The sequence below is a fragment of the Piliocolobus tephrosceles genome, chromosome 3 (assembly GCF_002776525.5).
Source record: "Piliocolobus tephrosceles isolate RC106 chromosome 3, ASM277652v3, whole genome shotgun sequence".
Taxonomy (NCBI): domain Eukaryota; kingdom Metazoa; phylum Chordata; class Mammalia; order Primates; family Cercopithecidae; genus Piliocolobus; species Piliocolobus tephrosceles.
The window spans coordinates 117,193,142-117,207,615 of NC_045436.1; the positions used below are offsets into that span (position 1 = coordinate 117,193,142).

At 34.8% G+C, this 14,474-nt stretch overlaps 1 protein-coding gene across 1 annotated transcript in view; it reads left to right on the forward strand.

Annotated features, from left to right (window-relative positions):
* The window catches only part of ADAMTS3 (ADAM metallopeptidase with thrombospondin type 1 motif 3), a 279,272-nt gene that overhangs the window by 141,302 nt on the left and 123,496 nt on the right, over window positions 1-14,474 (forward strand). Inside the window, exon 4 of the mRNA XM_026446914.2 lies at window positions 4,352-4,508. Within this exon, the coding sequence (XP_026302699.1) occupies window positions 4,352-4,508 (157 nt within the window). The remainder of the gene's footprint in view (window positions 1-4,351; window positions 4,509-14,474) is intronic.

Here is a 14,474-nt window from a genome sequence, read left to right on the forward strand (position 1 = left end):
ACACATAGAATATACTCACACTAACGACAGCTGATGAGCTTAAAAGTAATCACAAAAAAATCTCATAACGTTTTAAGAAGGTTTACGAACTTGTGTTGGGCTGCCTGTGGCCCACAGGACACAGGTTGGACAAGCTTGCTTTAGAACCGTTGCTCCCCCCTGAATGGCCTCACTTCTCATTCCTTCTCTTCTATCCCCACTATAGCAATACTCCAGTCTTTGGAAAATCACCAAAAGTCTAAAAGTTCTTCATTCCCTCATTTGTATCATTCATTCATTCATGTAATTTTTCATCAGAACTTTATTAAATACATATTTTGTGCCAGCAATTGTGATGGAGCTTAAGACTCAAAGGTGGGTTAAGCTAGATATATGTGCCTTAGTAGCTAACAGTTCCACAGGGGAGAGAGAGAACCATAGATTTCACATTCAGCTAAATACACCCTTGAAATTTGTGTTAAGGACCGGGAGAGAAAAGAACACATTACTTTCAGTTAGAATAATTGGCTAAGAGAGGATCTAATTTAGATTGGGGCACCTCATTTTTGTGAGGTGAGGGAGTGAGGAAATCATTTTAAGGAGATAACATTTAACTTGAAACCTGGAGAATAAAAACCAGCCAGCTTAGGGAAGTGTGATGTGGTGGAACCAAGGCTCTTTAAGCAGAATGAATGGCAGTGCAAAGACCTGAGGTTATAAGGACCTTAGGAATAGAAACAGAAAAAGAAAGTTGAACAAAATCCCCTGAGGTTGGGGCCTCGTGAGGACACTGAGAATGGCAAACTTGAGGACGGTGGGCAGCACAGATGATGTGGGCCTTAAAGGCCAAAGTAATGAGTGCAGTTTTAAGTGCAATGGGAAGCAATTAAAGTGTTTTAAGCAAAGGAGTGGCATGATCTTTTTGGAGGTTGAGACTTCCATCTGTTCATCAAAATCCATTTGTCTCTTCTCCCTGGGCATACAGCCAGCTTACATTTCCTGGCCCTCTTTGCAGTTGGCTGTGAGCCATGCAACTGTATCCTATCTATGGCAGTAAGTAGAAATGGTGAATAGCACGAGTAGGGCTAGCTCATAAAAATTTCCCACGTAGGCTTCCTCAGACTGCTTCCCGTTTTGACTAGGCATACTGGAAGATTATATTAAGATGATAGAGCCACTGTCAGCCTGGACTCCTGGATGGCTGTGTGGAGTAGAAACCCTTCCTGGCCAATCCAAAACCATCCTGAGCTTTATGTGAGTGAGAAAGAAGCACCTGATGTTTTGAGCCCTTACATGCTTGCTCCATTTGCTACCAAATTCAAATTTCTCCAAATTTAATATGATAATGTTAAAGGGCAATTTTGGCTGCCACACTAGGTGAATATGTAGATCATGTGAACAGTAACAGTGGCCAAAGCGAAGGTTTATTGTGATGTGGACTAGGTACATTTCAGTTGAAATAGATACTGGATAATTTCGAGTGAAAAATCAGCAGTTCCTACTAACTGTTTTCAGTGTCTGGTGAGATTATGGAGGAAAAAAATTTTACTTGATTTTACTATCAACTGTCCTGTCAATTACTTTCTGGACTTTCCATAGCATACTCACTGAATTTCAGTAGGCATGTATTTTATTTATTCGACTGGATTGAATCAAATGAGGACATATGAGCTGTCTTTCAGGATTTCTCATTTATTACTATATTTAGTACAGTGCTTTATATAAAGTACTTTCTTTCATTAAACTTTTACTTAAATTAATAAATAAAAGGGCCAACTCTCAGATTTTGAGTCCATGGAGTCATTGGACGTCACTTGATCCAACGCTTGCCTTGTCACTAATACTGACTCAGTTTGACTTAAATTTTCTTTGCTTTCTAAATGAGATATTTAATTGCGTTGGATTTTGTTTTACCTGTGGCTTAGTGGGGTAAAATAACATCACGTGGCCTGGAATTTGAATGTTTGCCATAGCAGATATGGAGAAGTGTTTTCAACAGGCACACAGGCTAATCCTCACTGCCCTCCCTGTCACTTTCAAGTGACTGCAATAGCCATTGTCCATTGCTCAGAGTCGCTGACCGCTTCAGTGGCACTGTTTCTTCCCTGAGCCAGGCACTCATCTGGGAGAATCATTATGATCTTTGGAAAATCTTAAGATAGGGAGTTTTTGTAATCCAAATAAACAGTGATGATGTTTATAACTAAGGAAATGTTAGTGGATTTGGGAGGATGGGAGGATAATGTAGATGTTACAGAATGCAGTGACAGCAGATTTGGAGCAAAGAAAAGACTGTAATAAAGATGAATACTGAAACTCCCATGCTGATGCACTTCACCTTATAAACTTCCGTATATAAAAACAGACCTATCATTCCAGGATAAAGCCAGTTCACGCTTTTTGCTACCAACAGATGATGTTAGGGATGAGACAACATTTTAGCCTTATACATTTTAATAACTTTTTATGTGTTTACTGTGTTCGTGCTTAGTTTGGATATAGTTTATGGACATTAATTCATTAATGCCTGAGAAGGCCAATAGCAGTGAGTGTTGGAATTACTGGTAATAGGAGATAAAATAATATGACCATAATATAGAAGAGATTAAAATTAAAATTGGAAAGCATGAGGAAGATGTTGGAAATTATATTTGTAGAAGAGGTGAATCTATTAACCAATAGGAACAACTCTGAATAGGGAATAATTAACTATGTAACTTTTGAAAAATACTGTGTATTTCATAGTACATGACTAAGTATAAAGTAATTAGTCAGGTAAAGAAAGAAACTCCAATTTTTGGAGTATCTGGAAGATGAGCTTTACTATTAAGTACCCACTAGCTCAATGTTCTTTTAAGTGAAAGCTAGAGATTTGTTCCAGAGGGTATGGGCCAAGAATAGTAGAAGAGTTGTAGTAATGTTTTCTAGTGAGACATGGCCCCATAGGTTCCAGGGCTGTTTGTAGTGCACATCATAAAGGCGAGTGTAGAAGTGGCATATGGAGATGGCATAAGCTTTTAAGATCCCTGTGAGGCTTACAAAGGGGAAGAAGGGAAATACCATACCCAGTTGTAGAAGTCAGAATAGAAAGGAAAAGGACAGATTTGAATTTAACAGAAAAGCTATAGTCATAGGCATCTTTGCTGAATATATATATATCTCTGCTGCAAACATACGCTCTTTGGTAAAGGACACCTCCCTTTCATTTCTATGTTGCTTGACAGCATAATGGCAAAGACATCAACATAGCTCGAAGGAGTAAGAAACTCCTCCCTTGTCCGTGTTGCCTGAGAGCCAGTGACCTCGTGTGTGAAAATACAGAATAAGTTAAAGGTCTGAGAAAAAATATGGCATCTCTAAATCTGATATGTGTTTTCAAAATAAGTACAATCTCCACACTAACACATTATTTGTTCCAATTTTGTTTTTAAATAAATGTGCTTATATGTAAATTAATATTTCATATTATTGTATGATGTTTAAAGTAGAAACATGAGCCACAACTACTTGACTGTAATGTGGACTTGATGTTTAAGAAATATCACATTTTAGAAAAAACCATCATTTTTCTTCAGCTGTAGTACTGACTATAGGCCTGGTGTTTTCTGAATAATTAAAAGATGAAACAGAATCAGAAAACAATAGAGAGATGGAAGGAACTGAAATAAGAATAGGCTTTTCAGTGTGAAAGGCTGCAGTTTGAGGGGTATATTATATATATATATGTATACATATATAAAAATATATATTAAAGATATAATTTTAATCATAAAGTTAGATTAAGCTAGGACAAATATGAGTCAGTTCTTCAAATTCATAAGCTTTAGAAATGTGGAATTTCCACAGAAGCTTACTGAGACTATTTTAAAGAAGTAACTTTACATACTGAATGTAGCATGGAACTCATTTCTCTCATGCCACCTTGTTTGGGAGGAAGATGTAAATAAGTGAAAAAGTATGTAATGTGTGGAAAACTGCCCCACAATGGGTTATTATGGGAAATTAGAGATTTTTTGAATTTATGTATCCCGTATGATTCTTACTAGATATAAAATACCAAGTAGAATATATAAATGCACTTATTTTGCAGTTTGATAAAATGTATATGTTGTATGATTTCCCTATTCTCATCCTATGTAAATTTTGTATTCTATAGTACCTTAATATGAATTTTTTCATTTCTGTCATATGTGAATTTCTACCTTATATGAATTACTGATAGTTAATAACTATTTTAAATTTATAGCCAAATGTGGAAAGAAAAAGCGTTAGTTTTCACAAGTCATATTCTTGACATTTAAAAAGATGTGCTTGTGAGCTGAAGATGATAGATATTTCTTTTTTAAATTAACACATTTTGTGCTTTCTCTAGGCTGGAATGATAAAAAGTGATAATGAAGAGTATTTCATTGAACCCTTGGAAAGAGGTAAACAGATGGAGGAAGAAAAAGGAAGGATTCATGTTGTCTACAAGAGATCAGCAGTAGAACAGGCTCCCATAGACATGTCCAAAGACTTCCACTACAGAGGTAGGCATCTTGACAAAGCTTAATAATGAAATATAATTTTAAGATATTATGAAAATAACTCTCTCATCAAGTAAGAGAATGTGATTGTCATGTGCTCTTATATATTGTGGAGGTAGCAAAAGAAGTTTACTTTTATAAATCACGAAATTTGGCTTGCTTTTAAAAAAATGCATAGAGTATATGTTACAGGTGTTTATTCCAGTGTGTTATATATCCCTGATATGACTTCTTTTAATACCTTTATATTAAAACTATTGGTTCTCTAGCTTATGTTAAAATTTGAAAATATTTGTGGTTTGTGCTTTACAGAAGTATCTTAATTATGAATTATCAGTGTTATTTTAAACCTTTTAAAGGACATATATTGACATGACAAACAGTTGCTTTTTTGTTTTAAGACCAGTGTGATGGATATATTTGAAAATAATAATGCTACTTGACTTTAAAATCTATTTTGCAAAACTTTTATTATATGGAGGAGACAATGAATCAAATTCTTCTGTGGAATTTTATTTCAAATTAGGCTAGAACTGGTAAGTCAAGTAAATTATGTTGCATAAAAGTTTTCTATTTTTGTTTGTTTGTTTAAATTAAACCTGAAAGTTACTTACTATTAAGGAGATATGCTTATGCATTGGATATAAAATTTCCTTTGTGGAGAAAAAGAAAATTTGGGAATCCATTTTTTTTTTAAACAAATCTCAAAAAGTCTGTTAACATTTGCCAGGACAACTTTCTTAGTTAAGAATAAAGAGTTTTTTCTGTAGAAATAATTTATCTTCTAGATTGCCTTTTGAGATTTGTTACCTAGTCATTAGTCTGATTTTCAGATACTACTAACTTCTCCTAAAATTCTTTATGAATAGAATAGTGCAATTTAAGATAACTTTAAAGTTAACACATCTTGAAAATTTTAAAGAAATTTCTCATTTTAAACAACAGGACTATAATAATAAACCCAATATTATGAAATGTGTGCCTAGCTTATACAGTCACTGTAGTGGCTTTGCAGTTAGACTTGGTGTGAGTAATAATAGCTCTGCACACCAAGTTGTTGTTATCTTAGATTAGTATTTAACCTCTCTGAGCCTCAGTTTTTTTTATGAAAAAAGAAGTAATATATATTGCACAATTGTAATAAGTATTAAACGTATATGCAAATTGCCTAATGTAGTATTCAGCAAAAATGGGTGCTTAATCAATGCTAGCTGTTATTTAATTAACTGTTAATATTTAATATCTTTGCAGAAGATTAGCATGTTAAGAGTTTTGTTTAAGTTGAACCATTAGTCATTGTCTTCAGGTGAATCTCAATTTTCATATTCTAAAATTGTTATTCTAAATCAGAAGACTGATTATGTTAAAGAAAAGGTAGTAGGATAGAGTGCTTTTTCTACAAGTAAATCTTCGTTGTTGCATATTGCTAATATCTAATACCTCTTTCAAAGCAATGGTTAAATATTTTTTAGGAAAGCATAGGCCACATGCTATGGAATTGTATAGGAGAACTGAAAGCCAGATGAGTTACTGTGGCTGTCCTCCCATCAGCTCCATCTGTCATAATTGTAGTTTCATCAAGCTGTACCCTATTACTACATTTCAATTCCTGACCGTGTATATTTCTATAAATATTAGTCCTAGTACTTTTCATTAGTCTGACATATTTATAAGAAGAAGAGTTTTTTTGCTTGAAGTAAGAAAGTTACAAGAAATATTATGTTTAATACTTATTGTATTTTTAGATGATAGAATAGGGAAATTAACAGTCAGGGTATGTATACATAAAGGAATTGGATGGAATTACAGAAATTTGGAACATTGCTTTAGAAAATTATTTAAAATGTCAATTTCAATAGCATCAACACACTCAGTTTACTTAAAAGTTGTTTTTAATAATGCAGACACTGAAGACTGAGTTTTTCAGTCATTCATAGAAGATTGCAATTATAGTCGAAGTAGGCCACAAACTAGAGTAATACATTCTGAGACAAGTTTCAGTGATCATGGGTCAGAGCAAAAGGAGTTCCTTTGTCACCTCTTGATTACCTTAAAACTGGAATCAAAATTAAATCATTCTGTTCTCTTAAAATGTTCCATGATAAATGTTAATATGAGCTTAATGATTTTCACCTTCTTATTTATGAAGTTCTGATTGAATTAAGTTGTAGGTGATATGAATTTACCTCCTTTTGAGAATCTTGAATTGTAACCATATACATTAGAAGTGTAACTCTCTTGCCTGGGGGAACAAGTGATTCCGATTCAGAACTTTTAAATTGTTCCTTTAACTTCCTGGTAGTAAGATGGAGAGCCAAGTCTTCTCATAGACCAAATACCTCCTGACTGTAAATTAAAAATATATTTCTGTAATGTATTTCATTATTTTAAAATGTAAAATTGAAAAAAATTAGGTTTAGAAAGGTATATTGATTTATAAATGAAAGGAAAAGCACTATATAAAATAGTGCCTTTACTGGATTAATTCAAGATTTTATTTTAGGAAACATATGAGGTCTTTCTTAATGAGTTATGTAGGAAGAGGAATAAAATACATAAGCTAAAACTTACTTGGAATGAAATGTGTTTGAGAACCATGGTCTCCATACATTTCTCTGACAGCAAGTCATCAGTAGAAGTTTTGATCATAAGCAAGCCATTTCTGACCCTGCAGGATTTCATCAGTAGGGCCCATGTAAACAGTCTGCCCTATTTTGCTACTTGTCACAGTAATCGGCTAGCTACATTTCTTGATTTAGCAGTTTAGTTCCTCAAAACTGCCATTCATTTGAGCTCTGGAGTTTGTTGCAAGTGTTATACATTAAAATCTATTAGGACCTGAACTAGGCGATGGAGAGATAGAGCCAAATGGATAGAAATTGAAGTAAAACTATTGGAGTTTTGTGATGGGGTAGAAGTTGGAGGAGGTGGGGAAAGAGAGAAATTCTAATCTAGAAGATTAGATAATTCTCTTTCCAGAATTCAGGTATATAAATTGAGAAACAGAAATAGGCTTGATAAAGGAGAATGATAAGTCGGTCCAATTTAAGTAGATTAAGTTATATGATCTTTTAGACCACTGAGTGAATTAAAAAATGCATGGTGTATTTTCATAATCATGTCCCAGAGTCAAAGTGCGAATGGCCTTCTAAACATTTCTTGTGGTAGGGATGGGTAGAGATTAGCTTGAGAGTGAAGTAGCAGTTACTGGCTCGTCGATGGTTAGAATGCCCCTTCTTGCCTTCTACTCTCTCATTCTCAGGTGTATCACTGAGAATCTGAAGGTATACACTGCACAGAATTGGGAGCCTATGAAAGATATTTGCTATAGATAAGAAGGACTTTATGTCTCCAGAAAACAAAATTAAAACTAGAAACAAAACAAAAACTATGCTTCTCCCACACTCGAGAGCCCTAAGCTACTCAGCTTGACCAAATGAAAATATCTATTTCTATTCCCTGTCCGCTAAGAATATTCAACTGAGTTTCCCACAAAAGTCACAGCTTTGAAACTGTTAAGATAATATATCATACAGTATGATTCAACAACACAAAAACAATCAATCAATCCCATATATAGCAGATTCTTATTTGCTGACTCTTAATAGGAAAGTTGTATTTTCACAATGTGAAACATGTGAAGAGTTTTTTAAAAATATATTGAACTAAGTAGTAAAGTCAAAAATGTAGTGCTCTGCTTTAGAATTACTCTTTAAAGAATAAGATCTAAAACAGTTTTACATTTGGCAATATAAATAATGGTGTCTTCTAGTACAGAAGTGGCAAGTATTCATAACACATAGCACTGCCAGTTTCTAGCAAACGAATAGCATCCTTTTCATTAAACAAAAAACATAAACTTGGCATGCTTATGACAAAGAAATTTGTCTACTTCATCATGGTGGGTAGGTTTAATTTGCTTCTTTTTCAGATCTAGGGGTATAAAAATCACTTTTCGAAACTCTTTAATTTGACAAAATTATGTTATATTTGAAATTATAATTGGTAATAATATACTTAATAAAAATTAAAGGATCATAAATTTCACCTCTACTATTAAATCACTCATTTGTCTAAACTCAAGTAAAAAATATACCCCTGCCTATCTCTTAAGAATGTTTACTCTGTCATCACTAAGGAGTTTGCTTTAGGCAGTTTACTTTTTGGGGGGAAGGTGGTTGAACTTGTATGACATCATTCAGCATTTTACATTTTTAATTTAATCCCTAGGCCCTAGGCTTTTCCCCTCAAATTACCCGCTATTCATTCACCAGAAGCTTTGTGTTAAAGTAATTTTTGTAATTACATCCTACCAGTGGGAAACGAGGAATAGTAGGCCTTTATCTCCTAGCTTCCTTTCAGGATTTTCATTTTCCTGCATGAACCCAAATGCTTGTGTTGCTGGCGTGGTTGTCATGGCGCTGTGAAGGCGTGTTTTTGTCCCAGGTGGGAAACATACAGAAGTCAGAAATGATTTGGGAGTTGCTACTGGTTGCCGGGGAATTAAACTATGAAACAAGAACTAGAAAAATGAGAAGATTATTTCTTATTTTACTACTCCTAGGAACTTCCTAGGTCCAGAGCCCTTCCTTGAATCTGTAGACATGTCAGTATATCCTCTAACCTGCTGTATTTGGAAGTTCTCATGACCTATGCCCTGATCAAAGAGAATCATTGGTGGACTTTGTAACCCACACAAAAATTGAGTAACATAAATTAATTTTAGCAGAATTTTTTTTTAGTAAATGAAGTATGGAACATATTATACTAAATTACTAAGATATGTCAAGTAGCAATCATTATTTTGGGTAGGTGTTAAATTATAAATTTTTCACACCTGCAACTTCTTATTTAGCAGCCAATCATTTGTCAAGGCTATTACTATTGGATTCATGTGGAAATATTAATCATATTTATGGAATTTTTTGTCTGGTTGGTTTTGTATGTTTCACAATTGGGGTATTTATAACAATTATTGACAAAATGAAGGCAATATGAAGATTGAATTATTACATAAAATAGCAGAGTGAAGGTTAAAGAGCTTTCAGATGTGAAATGTAAAGGATAATACTTTATTTTTTTCATTAAATTGCCTTACTGAGTTTCTTCTGTCTCTGTATGGATAGGTTCAATGAAAATAACTTATTTAGGACATAGATAGACCAGGATTGAAGTGTTACAAATGTAACTCCATATTTTTTTTTCCAACAAAGAATTGAAGATGAAAAGACACAAAATGTGTTGAGACTTCAGAGCTCGGGATTACTATTTAGTTCTTGATCTTGCATTAACGGAGAAAGAGAATTGGGAGGTTTTAGATATGTTTGACTGACTGAAGTGAAATTGAAGGCAGTAAATATATATCAAGGTAGAAAGCCAATTCAGATCATTTGGACTAGATCTTGATTCTTAAATTTAGTAATTGCCTACTCAGAAAAAAGCTGTATCAATTACTGATTCATGAGGAAGCAGTTCATACCAAGAAAAAGCTTTGCTAGTATTTAAAATGTACTTGCTCTTTTTGAATATAAAACACACTCTATTATCAAAATGTAGTGTTTGCTTTCTCACGTGTCAACTGCTTTTGCTTAGGAGCGATAGACCCTTTTTTTAGAAAAATTTTGAGTACATTTTGACTCTGCTCATGCCAAGTGTGCCTCCTTAACCACATTTTATTTTGTTTTTATTGTATTTTATTTTTTATTATACTTTAAGTTCTGGGTTACATGTGCAGAAAGTTCAGTTTTGTTACATAGGTATACACGTGCCCTGGTGGTTTGTTGCACCCATCAACCCATCACCTATATTAGGTATTTCTCCTAATGTTATCCCTCCCATAGGCCCCTACCCTCCTACAGGCCCAGGTGTGTCCATGTGTTCTCATTGTTCATGGTGTTTGGTTTTCTGGTCTTGTGATAGTTTGCTGAGAATGATGGTTTCCAGCTTCATCCATATCCCTGCAAAAGACATAAACTCACCTTTTTTATGGAGCATAGTATTCCACATTAATCACATTTTAAAGCCTGTACTTCTTTTTTTTTCTTTTTTTTTTTCCAGGTACAACAATATATAAACTTTCATGTTAGTAAGTGGGAAGCATTTGTGTTAGTAATCCAGACATTTCTGGAGGTTTAATAATCTTTTGTTTCATCATTTTAATTTATAACTCAGGCGCTCAATATATTTTTAAAAGATAATTTTCTATAAATTAGATGCCATTTATTTTTCTGTCGCTTTATTTTCCTTCCTGGATCATCAAGCATTAACTTTAAACATAGTATTTATTTATGAGAATCAATACTATCCACTCCTGAACATGTTCATTTAGGATTTTGCAAATTTTGTGTCTGAGAGTGTGTACGTGTGTGTGTGTGTGTGTGTGTGTGTGTGTGTGCAGCTCCTACATCTCTGTGGAAGAGTCAGGTTATTTCCACTCCTTTTTTTTTTTTTTTTTTGAGACGGAGCCTCGCTCTGTCTCCCAGGCTGGAATGCAGTGGCCTGATCTCTGCTCATTGCGAGCTCCCCTCCCGGGTTCACGCCATTCTCCTGCCTCAGCCTCCTGAGTAGCTGGGACTACAGGCGCCTGCCACCGCGCTCGGCTAATTTTTTGTAGTTTTAGTAGCGATGGGGTTTCACCGTGGTCTCGATCTCCTGACCTTGTGATCCGCCCGCCTCGGCCTCCCAAAATGCTGGGATTACAGGCGTGAGCCACCGCGCCCGGCCTAGAGGATCTTTTTCATATGAGTCTTCCTACCAGGGATCTTCCTGATATATGGGGTAAAAGTTGATGGTGTCTGTTAAAGAAAAAGAAAACAGGGGAAAAATAAATGTAGCTCTAAAATAGTGTTTTTATTTGAAAATTGTTTGAGTTTACATGAATTTACTGTCAGTTTAAATGTGAGAACTACACATAGGCGAAAACAAATGCTCCTTTTAATGCATAATTTTGTAACAGGAGCTGAATACTTGCTTTTGTTCTTTCTGGATGCTAGAAATTTTGCTCTAATTTTCAGCTGTTACCTGTCTGGTCTAAATATCTAAATTTAAAAATTCTCATTGGAAGTTCTTGAATTTGGGACTATATGCTAGAAGTATTTGTTTTAGGAATGATTGGAGCTATTTCCCTCAGTAAGATTGTATAGAGATTATTGTAAACAACCAAATATATAGCATATTCCTGTCACTTTCAGCACCTTACTAAGTATCTGAAAAAAATGTTTTACAAGTCTGATTGAAGTATTTGTTGAAAATAATTTTTTTCATCTCTCAGAACTACTGTAACCACTTATATTCCGCCATACGAACTTGTTCAGTGCTTTTGACCTGAGATATTTTGTATTTGAGAGCTCTGACTGATAATATCAAATATCTTAAGTCTTTGTGTCCCTTTTTTCTTATAGGGCTGTCTTTATCATTCATTTCCTATGGAAGGCCTTGGTTCTCTCTAGTGTGCTTTACAAATTGCTGTATATTCTTTTATTGTCAAGTCTCGGGGTTACTAATACATTTTGCTCCCTAAGTTCAGTCCTTTGTATCCGCACTTTGGCAGGTTTTGTTTTTATGTTTTCAAGTTTTGTCAGGTTTTATTCCATGTGTTACAGGGATAAAAGCTATGTCTAAGCCCAAAGGTCCTTGTCTCACCAAAAGGTGAAACAAATAATAAAAACAAATTTTCTTTATGTCCTGTTCTATGATACTTGTACTAATACAATGACCCTAAAGAGTCTTCTACTAATGGAAATTAGGGTATTAGAACCATTTTTTAAATTTCTTCATTCCTAACTTTTGGATAATATATAGGGCAAGTCAGTATGGGAATGTATGCAGACATACATTGTCTTTCCTCATTTCATATGCCTGGCCTTGGCTTGCTTCTGGGTCTCATGGGAAGCCCTAGTGGACATCACTGCTATGTACGGTAAATGGACCTTTCTAATTATGTTTAAAGAAGGTATTAAGTTAATCAGTCTGGGATATGTTGTTTTTGTCTCCTTCAATATCCCTTTCTGTTTGATGACCCAACATTTGAAAAATCAGTAGAAACGTTTGTGTGGTTCACCTAAGGTTGCTGTCATCTAAGTTCTTCAGGGTATCGTTTCGTCACTCTCCAGCACCCTTCCTCTTAAATATGTGGAAGCAGTGTTCTAAAATGCTGCCAGCTCAGACTTACACATATTATTAATGGGCATCTCTGAAAGATATTGGGACTATTTTTATCGATTTGCAGTTTGAAACATAGAAATTGGACAAAATTATTACAACAATCACCTGGATTCTTATTGTGGAATAAAAACCCTACCTTCTTTGGATTTGTCGTATTTCCTGATTATGTAGCCCCCGTTATATTGAGACTCAGGACCTGAATATTGCCCAGCCCACTTGCAGTGTACGTAAAAACATCATTCATTCCCATTTCTTCCTTTCATTACCTAATGACAGCTACACTAAAGCAACTAACTCAGGTAATTTGAATTAACTTCAAGTTTTATATTTTAAATAGGAATTAAGTAAATGGGAAACCAAGAATTTACTGTAAGTAGTAGGGACTACAAAATGAACGGTCCTTTTATTAATGAAAGGATTTCATTGTGGTGCATATTAATTCTTTACAAATGTTCAAGGATAAAACAAAGAAAGAAAAACAGGAAAAAGTAGCATAGCTGCCTTACAATGTTGAATGCATCATATGTCTATTAAAATTTCTATATAAAATTATCCTGTGTTAACCGTAGTATGGGCTCCTTTGGCTGGCCAAGTAAGCACTGCTGGGCTGGCTATCTTTTCTGCATGGTATCTGCTAGCCTGTTGGTATTTACTGCCAGCTTGACTAGAGTCTCCTCTTATTATCATTAGTGCAGCAAACCACCCTGAGTTCTGGCTGGGACTGCTATTTGTCCAGCCTATATGATCCACTTACTCACAGCTTCTGGTGTGGGACCACATCAACACTGATTCAGCAGCTGTCTCTCACAGGCTCCCCAGGAGACTCAGATATTGCTGTTCTTGTTGCGTAAGAATTGTGGGAAGTGACAGCTTCTTAGGCTGTGAACAGAGTGATGTCCTAGCCGCTCATAAAGTGTTCTTCCAGAATCTCCAAAACAGAGCGGGAGAAAAGGCTTTGGCTCTTACAGTTCCTTGATGATTTGTGTATTTTAGTCTCTTTAATCCAAATTGAAGAACCTCTCCCTAGCCCTTGAATCTGTATGTAAAAATCCTTTATTTTAATCCTTTAATGCTTAATCCTATCTCTCCCCATCTGAGACTTGGCTTTGAAGGGAACTGGGAAGAAATTACAACCACTGTCTTCCTAGTTCTGTTTATTTCCCTCATCCAGAGGCAGCCTAAGACCAAAAGGGCTAACCTTGTATTTTCCTTCCTCTAATTATATGCTTTTTCTTCACTAATCCAGACTAACGACTAAGACTTATGATAAACAGGAGTTTCTCTTCACAAGAGGAAAACAAAACAAAAACAAATTTTAAAAAGTTTGTGATATGGTCTCCAGGCCTACCGTTAATGTACTGTGTGAAAGCTAAGCATTCAGAAAATCCTTTCTCTCTTAACACAACCTAGTCTACAAATCTGTTTTTTATAAATGTTACTTGAATCCAGGAGCTGAATATTGAGTCTCTTTATATTTTTTTTTGTATTGTGTTAAGAATGCTTAACATGAGATCTATCCTTTTTTTTAAAAGGATGAATAATATTCCATGTGTGTATATACCACATTTTCTTTATCTATTCATCTATCAATGAACATTTAGGTTGTTTCCACATCTTGGATATTGTGAACAATGCTGAAGTGAACACCAGGGTGCAAATATTTCTTCAAGGTCCTGATTTCAGTTCTTTTGGATATATGCCCTGAAGTGAGATTTCTGGATCATATGGTAGTTCTATTGTTTAATATCCTAAGGAGCCTCAACATACTTTATTTTCTCTAGGAACTGCACTGTTTACATTCCCACC